The sequence below is a fragment of the Lagenorhynchus albirostris genome, chromosome 15 (assembly GCF_949774975.1).
Source record: "Lagenorhynchus albirostris chromosome 15, mLagAlb1.1, whole genome shotgun sequence".
Classification (NCBI taxonomy): domain Eukaryota; kingdom Metazoa; phylum Chordata; class Mammalia; order Artiodactyla; family Delphinidae; genus Lagenorhynchus; species Lagenorhynchus albirostris.
In genome coordinates this window covers 13,962,914-13,975,776 of record NC_083109.1, presented here as the reverse complement: position 1 = coordinate 13,975,776, position 12,863 = coordinate 13,962,914, and the positions used below count along the sequence as shown (strand labels likewise).

The window sequence follows — 12,863 nt, the reverse complement described above, 5'->3', positions numbered from 1 at the left end:
TTAAGTGAACAAACAGGCATGGCTGTGTTCCAATAAAACTTTATTTACAAAAACAGGCAGTTTACTGACCCCTGGATTCTCTTGTATTTTTTTCTATCCTTTTTTTCTTTTTAATGCTGGACATTTAAAGTAAATGTTCACTAACAGGTTTATAACCTAGACTTTGAAAAGCTCATTTAATCTTTGTAACAACCCTATGAGTTAAGTAACCCCATTTTACAGATGAGAAACTGGGGCACATGGACATTAAGTAACTTGTACAAGGTCATCTAGTTGGTAAGAGGTGGAATTGGACTTGAACATAAGCAGTCTGGCTCAGAGCCCACACTGTTAACCTACTGCAAAGCACTCGATAAAGATCGGCTGTTATTATTATCCAACCAGCTGTGAAAAAAAACAAAAGACCACAGTCATATAAGTTGATTTCAAGATGAATTTGGGGTGAGCCTTTCTTCTGTTCAAAGGGTTGTGATGCTGACTAAATAGTGTGTGGATCTCACCTCTGAACTAAACATGGTAGAATTAAATGACGAATTAAACCATCTGCTACAAAAGCGTTATGTGCTTAAAATAGAAAACTTGGAAAATTCAGCAAAGGAAATTCTTTATTGGACAAATAGAGTTGTGATTCATTAAAAACAACTTTTCGGTTAAAAACGTGGACTCCGGGCTTGCTTGGTGGCGCAGTGGTTGGGGGTCCGCCTGCCGATGCTGGGGACGCGGGTTCGTGCCCCAGTCCGGGAGGATCCCACATGCCGCGGGGCGGCTGGGCCCGTGAGCCATGGCCGCTGAGCCTGCGCGTCCGGAGCCTGTGCTCCGGAACGGTAGAGGTCAAAACAGTGAGAGGTCTGCGTACGGCAAAAAAAAAACAAAAAAGAAAAAACGTGGACTCCTTTTGAAATGAAAATGGTTGCTTCCTAATCCACAGGGATGAGGAAGTAGCGCTCTTAAGAATACGGCTTAAACTGGAGAGCTTGTGTGTTGGGGGTGATGGAGACACTTGACAGAAGACAGTTGCCATCATCTAAATTAATGCAAACGTTGATTCAGATTTGAAACCTCCGGGAATCCACATCCCGTTTCCTTCATTCAGGTTTGTTGGACATCAGATTAATTTCGTTTTAGGAAAGACTTGCCCTCTCCCCTCCATCCAGGAAATACAGCCATACGTCACAAAATAACTTATTGATCTACAAGGCAGATCTCAGAGCGGCCCATATGGTGAATGTCCTCACCATCCTCCTCTAATTAAGAGAACCTCACCAAGAATGCGTGATAATTAGGTTACAGAGCTGCATCCAGGTCTACAGCATCTGTCTCGGGCGGGGGGCGGGGCGGGGGGGCGGGTTCCAATGCTCAGAGCATCCTCATCAGCCTCCTAAATGAATGCGTGCATAGCCCACCTCGCCATCATCAAAACTGTACCCTGACAAATCTGTAGACCATTAGAGCACATTGAAAAAATCTGCCGCGCCTTATTCTGATTTGTACCTTCACGGGGAGAGAGCCACCCACAAACTCTTGAGTCAGACAAAGATTGACATTCCATCCACCCGAACCCCACCAGCTCCCAGCGCAGTCCTTTCAACAGACAAGTTACAAATTGAAGCCTGTTTTGGAAAAACTCCCCTTTTCTCAGTTCTCCATTCTGGTTTAAATGGATTGTTTTTTTAAGCACAATCTGTTTCTGCTGTTGCTTGTTTAGGAAATTAACCACTGATTTTTTTTTAATCCAAAGAGTATGTAATGATTAAGAAAATGGTTTTCATGTGAGATGGTACTTTCATAAAGTACATCTTTAATAAAGTACCATCTGATTTGGGTGTTCCTGCTGGGTTTACAGAAGCAGGTTCTTTGTTTAAGGGGGTGAGGAAGTGGACTGGGGGATTTTGATAATAACCACCTCTTGGGGAATGCCTGCTGCATACTGGGCCCTGGGTTAGGGGGTTACACGTGTGCTACCTCATTTAGTCCTCCCTGCAGTGTTAGCCTGTAGCCTTTTATTAGCTGAAGAACACGGCATGAAGGCTCCCATATTTTAGGCTTTCTTTGACTGGGAGATGTGGGTCAGATAGGGCGTCCTCCCGCTCCGAGCTGCACAGGGTAACTTAAGCCAACAGACCAGGGTGGTGTGTTTATAGAGCATATTAGCAGCGCGTTCAGCGGGCAGCATGAGATGAAACCCATGTCTGTCATCCTGTCCTCACTCCAGCTGTCTTTCACATTAATTAATGCTGAGCCTCCACTATTTTTTTTTTCTTCGTTTCTCAGTCTTTACAACCCTGAAAAAAACATTTTCTCCTTGGATAGAGTGGTCTGGCCCAGAGTAACACTTTGTGTTACTTAACCCCTGGGACAGTTGTGCTTTTCATGGGCTATTCCAGACTTTTCCACCCCAGCACAACTAGTTTTTATCAAGTGTCTTGAAAAGAGGTCCCCCCTACATAGTTCAAAACAATCTAATAGGCAGCACGCAAGCAGATTTTGGGAAAAGCTGAAATAAGAGAACGCTTAGGGAATAGTTGGGTATTCTCAAGGTTCTCCTCAGAAACTTCTGGGTGTCTTTAAGTTTTTGTTTCAATTTTTAATTATACAAGAAATGTTTGAATCCCTTCTCTTTAAAAAACGTTTAGAATATACTGCATAATACTAAAGTTCACTTTGATCATCACCTCGAATTCCTCTGTCTCCTCCTCTCTGCTTTCCGCAAGTAATTGCTGTTCTGACTCTGGGTATATCCTTGCAGATATTTACAAATATATAAGTGTCCATGGAAAATATGTAGTAACATTGTATATGTTTCTAATAAATGGTAATAACATGCAGTATATAACTTCCAGAAAACTTGCTTTCACTCAATTTTTTTTTTTTTGAGGCATCCTTGGTAATACATGGAGGTCTGGTTCATTTCTTTCCACTGAGTTTAGTTTTCCATTGTATGAATATTCTACATTTTATTTCTCTAATTTCCTTTGGCCGGACAGCTAAATTGTTTCCGAACTTTTGCTATTTACAGACAGTTCTGTAATAAACATCTTTTTACATGTCCCTTGTTCACATGTATGGGTCTTTTTCCAGTTTAATATTTACTGTAGGGTAATATTACTTGAGTATGTTTCCTTTTATTTTTAATTTAGTTTTCTTTTAATCCAAGAAATCTATGCATAGAGTTTAAAATCCATAGAGTTCTCCAAAGGAAAGTATTACGAAAAACAGCAGGCCCCAGCGACTTTCCACCCACCCCACCCCCTCTTTCTGCGCAGAGGCAACAACTTTCACCTCTTGCCGATTCTTTGGGTCACCTCCAAATTTCTAAGTAACCTGCTTCTGTGACCACATCTTGATTTTTTTGTTTTTCTGTTTTAGGCATGGTCTCTGGCTTCCCAAACTGGAAGATAAGACTTTAGCTCTCTCTTCTCACCCTTGCCTTTATCACACACATGCACACTTTCTCTTCACATCCTCCCAATATCAGTAAGTCATAATTTCAGCTTTATCGATAGAGAGGATTTGGCTTCTTCTAACTATGCAAATACTTGTCATAGGTAAGCCATTTTGTCTACAATAATTACTTTTCCTGTTGTGTGCTGGCATGGGACCTGACATTTTTCTGAATAAATCCTTTCAGAGGATAAGTCTGGATGGCCCCTTCTTTTTTTTTTTTTTTTTTTTTTTGCGGTACGCGGGCCTCTCACTGTTGCGGCCTCTCCCATTGCAGAGCACAGGCTCCGGACGCGCAGGCTCAGCGGCCATGGCTCACGGGCCCAGCCGCTCCGCGGCACGTGGGATCCTCCTGGACCGGGGCACAAACCCGCGTCCCCCGCGTCGGCAGGCGGACTCCCAACCACTGCGCCACCAGGGAAGCCCTGGCCCCTTCTTCTTGCTTCCTGTCTAGTACATGGAGGGCTGGGCACAGGTGGTTAGGTATACAAACAGCCTCGCCAAGAAAGAATGTGCAATCCTGCAGAGGTGAAATGGTTTGGGTATGAGTAATGTGTGGAAACACCCCCAAACCCCTTTGCCAGGTCACACAACGATTCCCTGCTTGGCCCTGAAAAGTTTGTTTTCCCCTTTTTCTCTTCGTTATTCATGGAGCGCTCTACCCCGCGACTTCCAGCCAGGATCTGGAGTGCTAAGCTTTGGCTGTTGGGGCCCTAATGAGATGTTTCACCTAATGGCTGCGTTCCTGGGCTTGATTCTTCACAGTTGTGTGTGTGAAGCTGAGATCACCAGCTACGGGTTTTTTCCTTTTTTTTTTTTTTAAGGGTCAAGAAGGGTTTATGTCATTCATTATTTATTTTTATAATAGAAGTAATGCAGCCTCCCAGTAAAAAAATTCAGTGGGGAAAAGAAGTGTATGGAGTGACAGGTCAAGGCCCCCTTTACTCCTCTCCCAATCCTGGCCCTTCCAGCGCCTCCTCTGAAGCAGTGCTGCTCTGGAAGCAGATGACCTGGCTTCAAATCCCAGCACTTGCTAGCTGTGTGGCCTTGAGCAGGTTACTCGGTGAGCCTCTGTGCTCTCATCTATGAAATAGGAAAGTACTAGTGCTCACCTCAGAGAGTGTTGTGGGGATTAAATGAGTTAATACTTAGAGAATGGCACAGAGAAATCACTTAATAGGTATCAACCAGGAATATTACTAAGTGTTGTCTCTCCTTTTAGACCAGTGGTTCTTTTTTTTTTTTAAACATCTTTATTGGAGTATAATTGCTTTACAATGGTGTGTTAGTTTCTGCTGTATAACAAAGTGAATCAGTTATACATATACATATGTTCCCATATCTCCTCCCTCTTGTGTCTCCCTCCCTCCCACCCTCCCTATCCCACCCCTCCAGGCGGTCACAAAGCACCGAGCTGATCTCCCTGTGCTATGCGGCTGCTTCCCACTAGCTAGCTATTTTCCGAGACCAGTGGTTCTTAACCTTGACTGCACATTGAAATCAAGTGGGGAGCTGTAAAGTTTTCTGGTGCCTGGATCCCACCCTTAGCCATTCTGATTTTATTGATCAGGGGTATGGCCTGAGCATCAGGATTTTTAACTGCTCCTCAGATCATCACAGTGTGCAGCCCGGGTTGAGAACCCTTGTGTGCCACGTGCTCCATATTTTCCACGTGTATCAGTTGGAATAGGTGAGGTTACGCCGCAGTAAAAAACATCCCCCAAATCTCATCTACTTCTTTCTTATTTAACTGGAGTACAATTGCTTTACAATCTCATCTACTTCTTATTTCTTGTATGTGTCCACTGTGGTCTGTTGCAGCTCTGACTCTCATCCTCTTTACTCTGGAACCCAAGCTAACCGAGTAGCTTTCATCTGGAACATTTAGCCTTGTGAAGTGGGAAGAGAGCATGGTGAACCATGCACTAGCTCTTAGAGCTTCCAAGCAGAAGCAAAACATAACTTCTGCTCACATTTCATTGGCCAAAGCAAGTCATATGGTCACATCTCAACAGGGAGCATCTATATCAGGGGCCAGCAGCCTTCTTCTGCGGGGGGCCACATAGTATTTTAGGATCTGTAAGGATCTGTCACAACTACTTACCTCTGCCTGCAAAGCACAAAAGCAACCGTAGACAATACACTGTTCAAAAATGTAAAAATCGCTCTTAGCTCGTGAGCCATTCAAAAACAGGCAGCAGGCCAGATCTGGCCCTCAGGCCGTAGTTTGCCAGCCCCTGGTGTATATCATCTTCCTACAGGGAGAAGCTTTTCAGGACGGGACCCCAAATATGGGTAAAGAGTTATGCAGTCTACATGGTCTGTGTGTAGAAAAGAGAAGGAGACAGAGACAGAGGGAGAGAGAGTGGACCCTTTTATTGTACACTGTGTTTTACACACTATACTGTGATACAGCTTGCCTTTGATCCTTAATACTATTTTTCTGGATGCTTCTTTTATGTCAGGAGTTCTAGCATGACTCCATTTTGTTAATGGCTGCCTCGTTTTCCCGGGTATGGATGTACTACAGTGGGTTTCTTTGGTCTGGTTTGGCTGCATTGGGTCTTCATTGCTGCACGTGGGCTTTCTCTAGTTGCAGAGAGCGGGGGCTACTCTTCGATGCAGTGTGTGGGCTTCTCATTACGGTGGCTTCTCTTGTTGCGGAGCCCGGGCTCTAGGCACGTGGGCTTCAGTAGTTGTGGCGCATGGGCTCAGTAGTTGTGGCCCGCAGGCTCAGTAGTTGTGGCACACGGGCTTGGTTGCTCTGCGACATGTGGAATCTTCCTGGACCAGGGATCGAACCTGGGTCCCCTACATTGGCAGGCGGATTCTCAACCACTGCACCACCAGGGAAGTCCCCTACAGTGGGTTTTGTTTATATGCTTGTTTTCGTAGTTAATCCTCTCTTGTTAGATAAAAGTGTTTTTTTAAATAGCCGGAGGAGGAGGGCTATAGCCATAGAGCGATCGTTGTAAGGAGAGAACCAACATCCCAGCTCTCCCAGTAGTTTATACATAGTTTATACTGCTTTCCCTGAAATCACTCAGGCCTCCCTGGAAACACACATTCTCCAAGAGGCTCTCCTTTCCTACAGCCATTTCTGGTTCTTGCAACACTGAACACAGTTGCCATTCCAGGGGCATATTTGTGGGGGGAGGTTTAAACACTGACGAGGGTAGATAGAAATGATGAAAAAGTAGAAGTGAAATCTCAGAAGCTGTGCAACATTATCACCCTGACCCCACCCGGAGACACATCTTAGGCCGTGTGCTAGCCGCGCAGATGAGGACAGACCGGATCTGCCATTCAGGGGTGGGCCGGGAGGAGAGGAGGCTGAGACGACAATGACTCCACTTACTTGCGCTTTTCTCTGGTTCTTCCTAACAGGACACCACGGCGTCCGTGCGCATCGGCCTCATGATGGAAGAAATGATCTTCAACCTCGCAGATACACATCTGTTCTTCAATGACCTGGAGGTTTGGAATTGCTTGATTGCTCATTTCATTCCATAGTTGCTGTATTTAATCGCCTGCATCTTGTTTGGGGGCAGAGACACTGCCTTTTCTTTTTCCTTTTTTTTCCTTTTTCGTTTGGAGGCTAGAAACTTTTGCTCACAACCCCGAAGAAGGCACAAAACTGTGGCCAGCCATGGCTTATTGGAAACACACTTGACCGGATTCTCTCCCCACCTTCCCTCTCTGTGGTTAATGGGCTTTTCTCTCTGCTCTAGTGGTGATGTCCACTGGCAGTTTTACTAATCCAATCAAGGCTGCGTAGTTTCTTCCTCCTGAAATTTGCTATTTAATAAAGTTTATTAAGACAAATTAGTACAGATCCTCCTGGGTCAGGAATAATTAGCAGTGGGCCAGGATGGAAGCTTTTAAAAACAATTTACATTCTCCTGAAAACATATTTTACAAAGAGAGAGAGAGAGTGAGCGGTGGGGCTGCGCGGATTTAAAGTATCTGCTCCTGTGCCCCTAAGCAAGTAGCAAGGGAGATAGGAAAAAGGGGGAGAGCAGCTTCAGAAATAAATTTAATTCGTTTGTTTATACCCAGCCTGTGTCAGAAAGATTGGGGAAGAATTTCAAATAGAAAACATATTTAAAATAGAGCTACTAAAGCAAAAGCAAAGGAATTGAAAGCCATGTAATGAATAAGGGTGAGGCATTGTACCAGAAAAAGTCTGGCTCAGGCTAACTACAGCAGTTAAGTTGAGTTTCTCTGAGCTTCCTGGTAGACAAAGCAAGGAGGGAAATGCAGTGCACTACTTACCCCTCATGAAAGAGCAAGCAGCTTTCTCCAAGGTGAGGAAAGTTTTTTTGGTTGATAAGAGGATTAATGTGGGAATCTTCTAGCTTTGTAAATTATATTCTCGTTATTGGTTTAACAGATTGAAAAATAAAGGCAACCTAAAATAAAACTGCATGTAAAAGAACAATTCTATTTATCCTAGTAGGAATATTTTTTTCTTAGAATCTGGAAAAATCCCTGGGTACTCAACTGTGAAGTAGTAATATGAAGGCTATAAATTGCAAATCTGTCCTGGCCAACTGAGAGCATTACTCATTTATCGTCAGGAAAGGATACAGAGTTTCCTTCCCAGTCTGCAGTCCTAGAGTTCCAGAAAGGAAAATCCTTGCTGAAATGATCGATCTTGTGTTCCGTCCAGTCTCAGCAAGCCGTTTGGGCCTCAGTCCTCCCATCTATGAAATGAGATTGATGCTCTCTGCCCAACATCTTTTTCAAAGAGAGGATTGAGATAGAAACTTGCTGAGGAAGGGGACTTCCCTGGTGGTCCAGTGGGTAAGACTCCATGCTCCCAAGGCAGGGGGCTGGGGTTCAATCCCTAGTCAGGGAACTAGATCCTGCATGCATGCTGCAACTAAGGCCCAGCACAGCCTAAATAAATAACTAAATATTAAAAAAAAAAAAAAAACTTGCTGAGAAAGAAAGCTTTGGAGCAGTGGAGAATGCCAGTAGCATCAAGGCCCAAAACTCTCTCTTTAGCCAAAAGCAATGTGCAAGCTCCCTTTACAAAGTCCTCTTATGTCTTGGGGGGAAAAAAGAGAGAACTTAAAGTTAAATTTTTAAATTAAAAAAAAAAAACATGGCAATTGAATTCAGCAAGTATTATGGAGCCTAATATAGTAAAGACTCAGCTGATTGCATGTAGTAAAACCCAACCTGCTTTAGCAAACAATGGAAATTATTGGCCCTTGTACCTGAAAAGTCCAGGGTAGATGTAGTTTTTCCCTGTCTCCTGCTTAGAATGTCACTTTTGTGCGAGGAGGGACGTCTGTCTGAGTCACCCTAAAGCCCCAGGGACCAGGCAGTAAACAACCAAACAAATCCATAAACAAGCATGCTTGTGGTAGTGAAAAGGACGTGAAGAAAATAAAACAATCAGATGTGATAGTGAGTGTTGGGGGTGAGGGAGTAGGGTAAGGGAACAGCATTCTCGAGGGGGTCAGGGAAGGCATCTCCAGGACGTGGCAGTTGAGCCAAGGCCTGAATGATGACAGGAACCAGCCAGGTGGAGACCAAGGGAGGTGGGATCAGCAGGTGCAAAGGCCCTGAGGTGAGAACTAGTGTGACATCATCAAGGATCGGCAAGAAGGACAGGTGAGTGCAGTGAGTGAGTGAAAGCAAGGGGGCGGCTGGGAGGGATGAGTCTGGAGAGGGAGGCATGAACCAGACACGAGCCATAGACATCAGAGTTGGACAACCATGGGGCGAGGGAGCATGAAATGGGAAGAGCCACGTGACCTGATTAATGTTTTAAAATGACCACTCTGGTTGCTGCATGGAGATTAGGCAGTAGGACGGGAAAGGTAGAGACAGGGGGACCAGCAAAGAGATACTTCCAAGCAAAAGATGAAAAACGGGTTGGATCAAGATGGGAAGAAGACGTGGGCTCCGGGAGAATGGCAGGAAAGCTGAGAGGCCTTGCTGACGGGTTGGATGTGGGGGATGAGAGGAGAGAGGAGCCCAGAGGGGCTCCTGGGCTTGGCCTGACCTGGGTGATGGTGCTGTTCTCTGTGGTGGGCAACACAGGGAAGACGGGAGACTCCATCCTTCTGTTGTGGGCACATGAGGTCGGAGGTGTCTGGGACACCCCAGTGAAATACCAAATCGACAGACAGATACGCGAGTTTGAAGCTCTCAGGCAGTGACTGGTAGACACTTAGTAAGCACTTTGTCCGTCTTGTTGAACCTGAGGCTCAGAGCCAGGTATTTTTTGGACTGGTGTGTGTTCAAGCCCACGTCTTCAGAACCTTGCCCCTCTGCTGTTCTGCGCTGACCGCAAAGTCAAAGTCGCACCTCTTGGAAAAGGATCTTAATTACCAGCTGGAGCTACTCAGGGAAGCCAGTTTGTTTTTATTCTCTACATTTTTTTCCAAAATGTCCCCAGTGCCAGAAGCCCCGAGGGCACCTCAGCAGAATTGAAACCATGTTATACGATGCAGAAGTTAAGACACAAGTGAACGCATATTGCTTGCTGGTGCAGGGAGCCCCCGTCAAAATCTGAAGGGCAGCCCGGTGGAGCTCCCCAGGGAGGTCTTTCGGGGCTGGAGCCCAGCTCCGGCATGGATGGTCAGATGATGGCGTTTAGGGAACGAAGTCAGATCCCCTTCTGCTCTGAGCCTGCAGTGCCATCTCTAAATAAGGAGATCAGCTCCCACAAGCAACAGCAATTTATGGAGAGTTTATCATTCACCAGGCCCTGCTCTAAGTGCTGTGGATTCAGTGGCAAAAAAAGCAAAAATAAAACACAGCAAGATTCCCCCACCCTGGAGGCACTGACCTTCCAGTTGGGGAAGCAGATCATAAACAGTTGAATATAAAATGTCAGATAAAGTGCTCCAAAGAGAGGCCAGCAGAGCCGGAGGAGATGGTCACAGGGACTGTTTTCCTTAGTAAAACCAGGTAAGGCTTCTGTGACACTGGAGCAGAGACCTGAAGGAGGTAAGGGAGAGGACCACGTGGGCATCTAGGCAGAAAGTGTACCAGACAGAGAGAACAGCAGTGCAGAGGCCCTGGGGCATGGTCACAGTTGGCAAGTTCCAGGAACAGGAAGGAGAGCCCAGTGCAGCTAGAGCAAAAGAGCAGGAAGGACTGTGGAGGGCATTTTGGGGGAGGGGAGACAGATCACGTGGGGCCTCTGGGCCATCATAAGGCTCTGGGTAACATTCTAACAGTGACCAGAAGCTATTGGAGGATTTAGAGCAGGGGAGCAACATGACCTGACTCACTGTTCAGAGGCTCCCTCTGGCTGCCGGGTGGAGAACAGACCAAAGGGGGCAATGGTGGAAGCAGGTGTTTGCATTAGATCGTTCCCGGACTGAAAGGTGAAAGTGCTCATGGGGCAGGGATTCCATGAGGAGGACTGGTCAGAGACAAAGTAGGTGTCAAGTTCAGCTGTATCTCAGGACTGTAGGGATGCGTGTCCAGAGTTTACGGCAAGTGTCTGCTAATCAGTTCAGTCTGCCTTTGAGTCCTGGCTCCACCATCTCCTGGCTGTGTGACCTGTGCAAGTCACTCCACCTCCTTTGAACCTCAGTTTCCTCATCTGTTAAATGGGTAGAAGAAAAGCCCCTAACTTCCAGGGTCGTCAGGATGATGGGAGATACACGAAAGCAGTCAGCAGAGAGCCTGGCACACGGTACATGCCCAAGAGATGGGCCTCCCCACCAGAGGGCTGCATGTGCCACTGGGACTGTGCAAAGGGGGTTTACATGGTACAGGGGCAAATTGTTTAATTTAAATCATTATATGTTTATTGTATGATGAGCTAGAAAAGGTAACTAGGTTGCCCAATCCCCGATTTTACCATAATTCATAACAATACATGTAATGCAGAGATAGGGCAAAGATTATGACAGTGGTGAGCAACCTGGCCCTAAATGACAGCAAGTTGCTGGAGTTTGGGCATAAATATTGACAATTACCCGGCCAACTTGCCTTTGTGCGAGGGCTGCTTCTTTTGCAGTAAAATCCAGGGCAGAGGATCCTCATCTGAAATGTCAGCTGGGTTGTGGAGCAAGGGGGGAGGTTTGATTGAAATTCACACACCTGCCGCTTGGGAGCTCATAAAAGCATCCTTGGGCTCACTGAACTGCGCATGTGCCACTGCCAAAGCCAGGCCGGACCCGGCTGAGTGGAGGTGCCGGGGAGCACAGTCCTCTTGGGTTTGATTTCGGGGCTCAGTGTGCAGCGGGGGAGGCGATGCCATCCATCCTCGTGGCCCCTGCGTAAAGAGGTGAGTGGGGGAAAGCAGGGCAGATTCAGGCGAGGGACAGCCCCGTCCTCGCTTTCCCGTCTTCCCTCATTCTCAGAGTGCAGGCTCTCGATATCTGCAACCTTATTATCGTCAAGTGGAGAAGGGTGAGTTTGGAAATGGGGAGGGAAGTGTGGGTTATCACATGAAGGGGAAGAACTGTCGGCTCCTAGCAGTCGGGGCCAGGGGTGCCACGTAACCCAGTACTTTGTACAGCCTTGTACAACGAGGAATCATTCCCCGCAAAATGCCAGGGGCACCCCGTTGAGAAACGCTGCACCAAGCCCTTGAGAGTAGTCAGTCAGCTGCACCGTATTTACGGATCACCTAGCGTACAGCACAGTGCAGGCTTCATGTAACTTGCTTTTACTTGAAAAAAAATTTTTTTGTTGTTAAATTTACAGTTTTTCTCTTATTAGTGTTTTAGGGGGGAAATGACTAGCACATTATGCCAGTGATTTCATAGGTGATATTGCTCAGGATGAAACTAAGGTTTTATTTTTTGTTTGTTTTATTGAAGTATAGTTGATTCACAATGTTGTGTTAGTTTCTGGTGTACAGCAAAGTGATTCAGTTATACATATATATTTTTGCATATTCTTTTCCATTATGGTTTATTACAGGATATTGAATATAGTTCCCTGTGCTACACATAAATCCTTGTTGTTTAATTTATATATAGTGGTGTGTATCTGTTAATCCCAAACTCCTAATTTATCCCCCCGTTTCCCTTTGGTGACTACATGTTTGTTTTCTGTCAGTATGTCTGTGAGTCTGTTTCTCTTTTGTCAATAAGTTCATTTGTGTCATACTTTGGATTCCACGTATAAGTGACGTCATATGGTATTTGTCTTTCTGTGTCTGACTTACTTCACTTACTGTGATCATCTCTAGGTCCACCCATGTTGCTGCACCATGTCATCATTTCATTCTTTTTGATGGCTGAGTAGTATTCCATTGTAGATATGTGCCACATCTTCTTTATCCATTCATCTGTTGATGGACACTTAGATTGCTTCCATGTCTTGGCTGTTGTAAATAGTGCTGCAGTGAACATTGGGGTGCATGTGTCTTTTCAAATGAAGAGTGTTCTCCGATACATGCTCAGGAGTGGGATTGCTGGGTCATATGACAACTCAAT

General features: G+C 45.7%; 1 protein-coding gene across 3 annotated transcripts in view; it reads left to right on the top strand.

The window, feature by feature from the left end:
• EYA2 (EYA transcriptional coactivator and phosphatase 2) overlaps positions 1-12,863 on the top strand; it is a 255,735-nt gene that overhangs the window by 212,182 nt on the left and 30,690 nt on the right. For all 3 annotated transcript variants that reach the window (XM_060123881.1, XM_060123880.1, XM_060123879.1), the window contains one exon: positions 6,829-6,918. In XM_060123881.1, the coding sequence (XP_059979864.1) occupies positions 6,829-6,918 (90 nt within the window). The remainder of the gene's footprint in view (positions 1-6,828; positions 6,919-12,863) is intronic.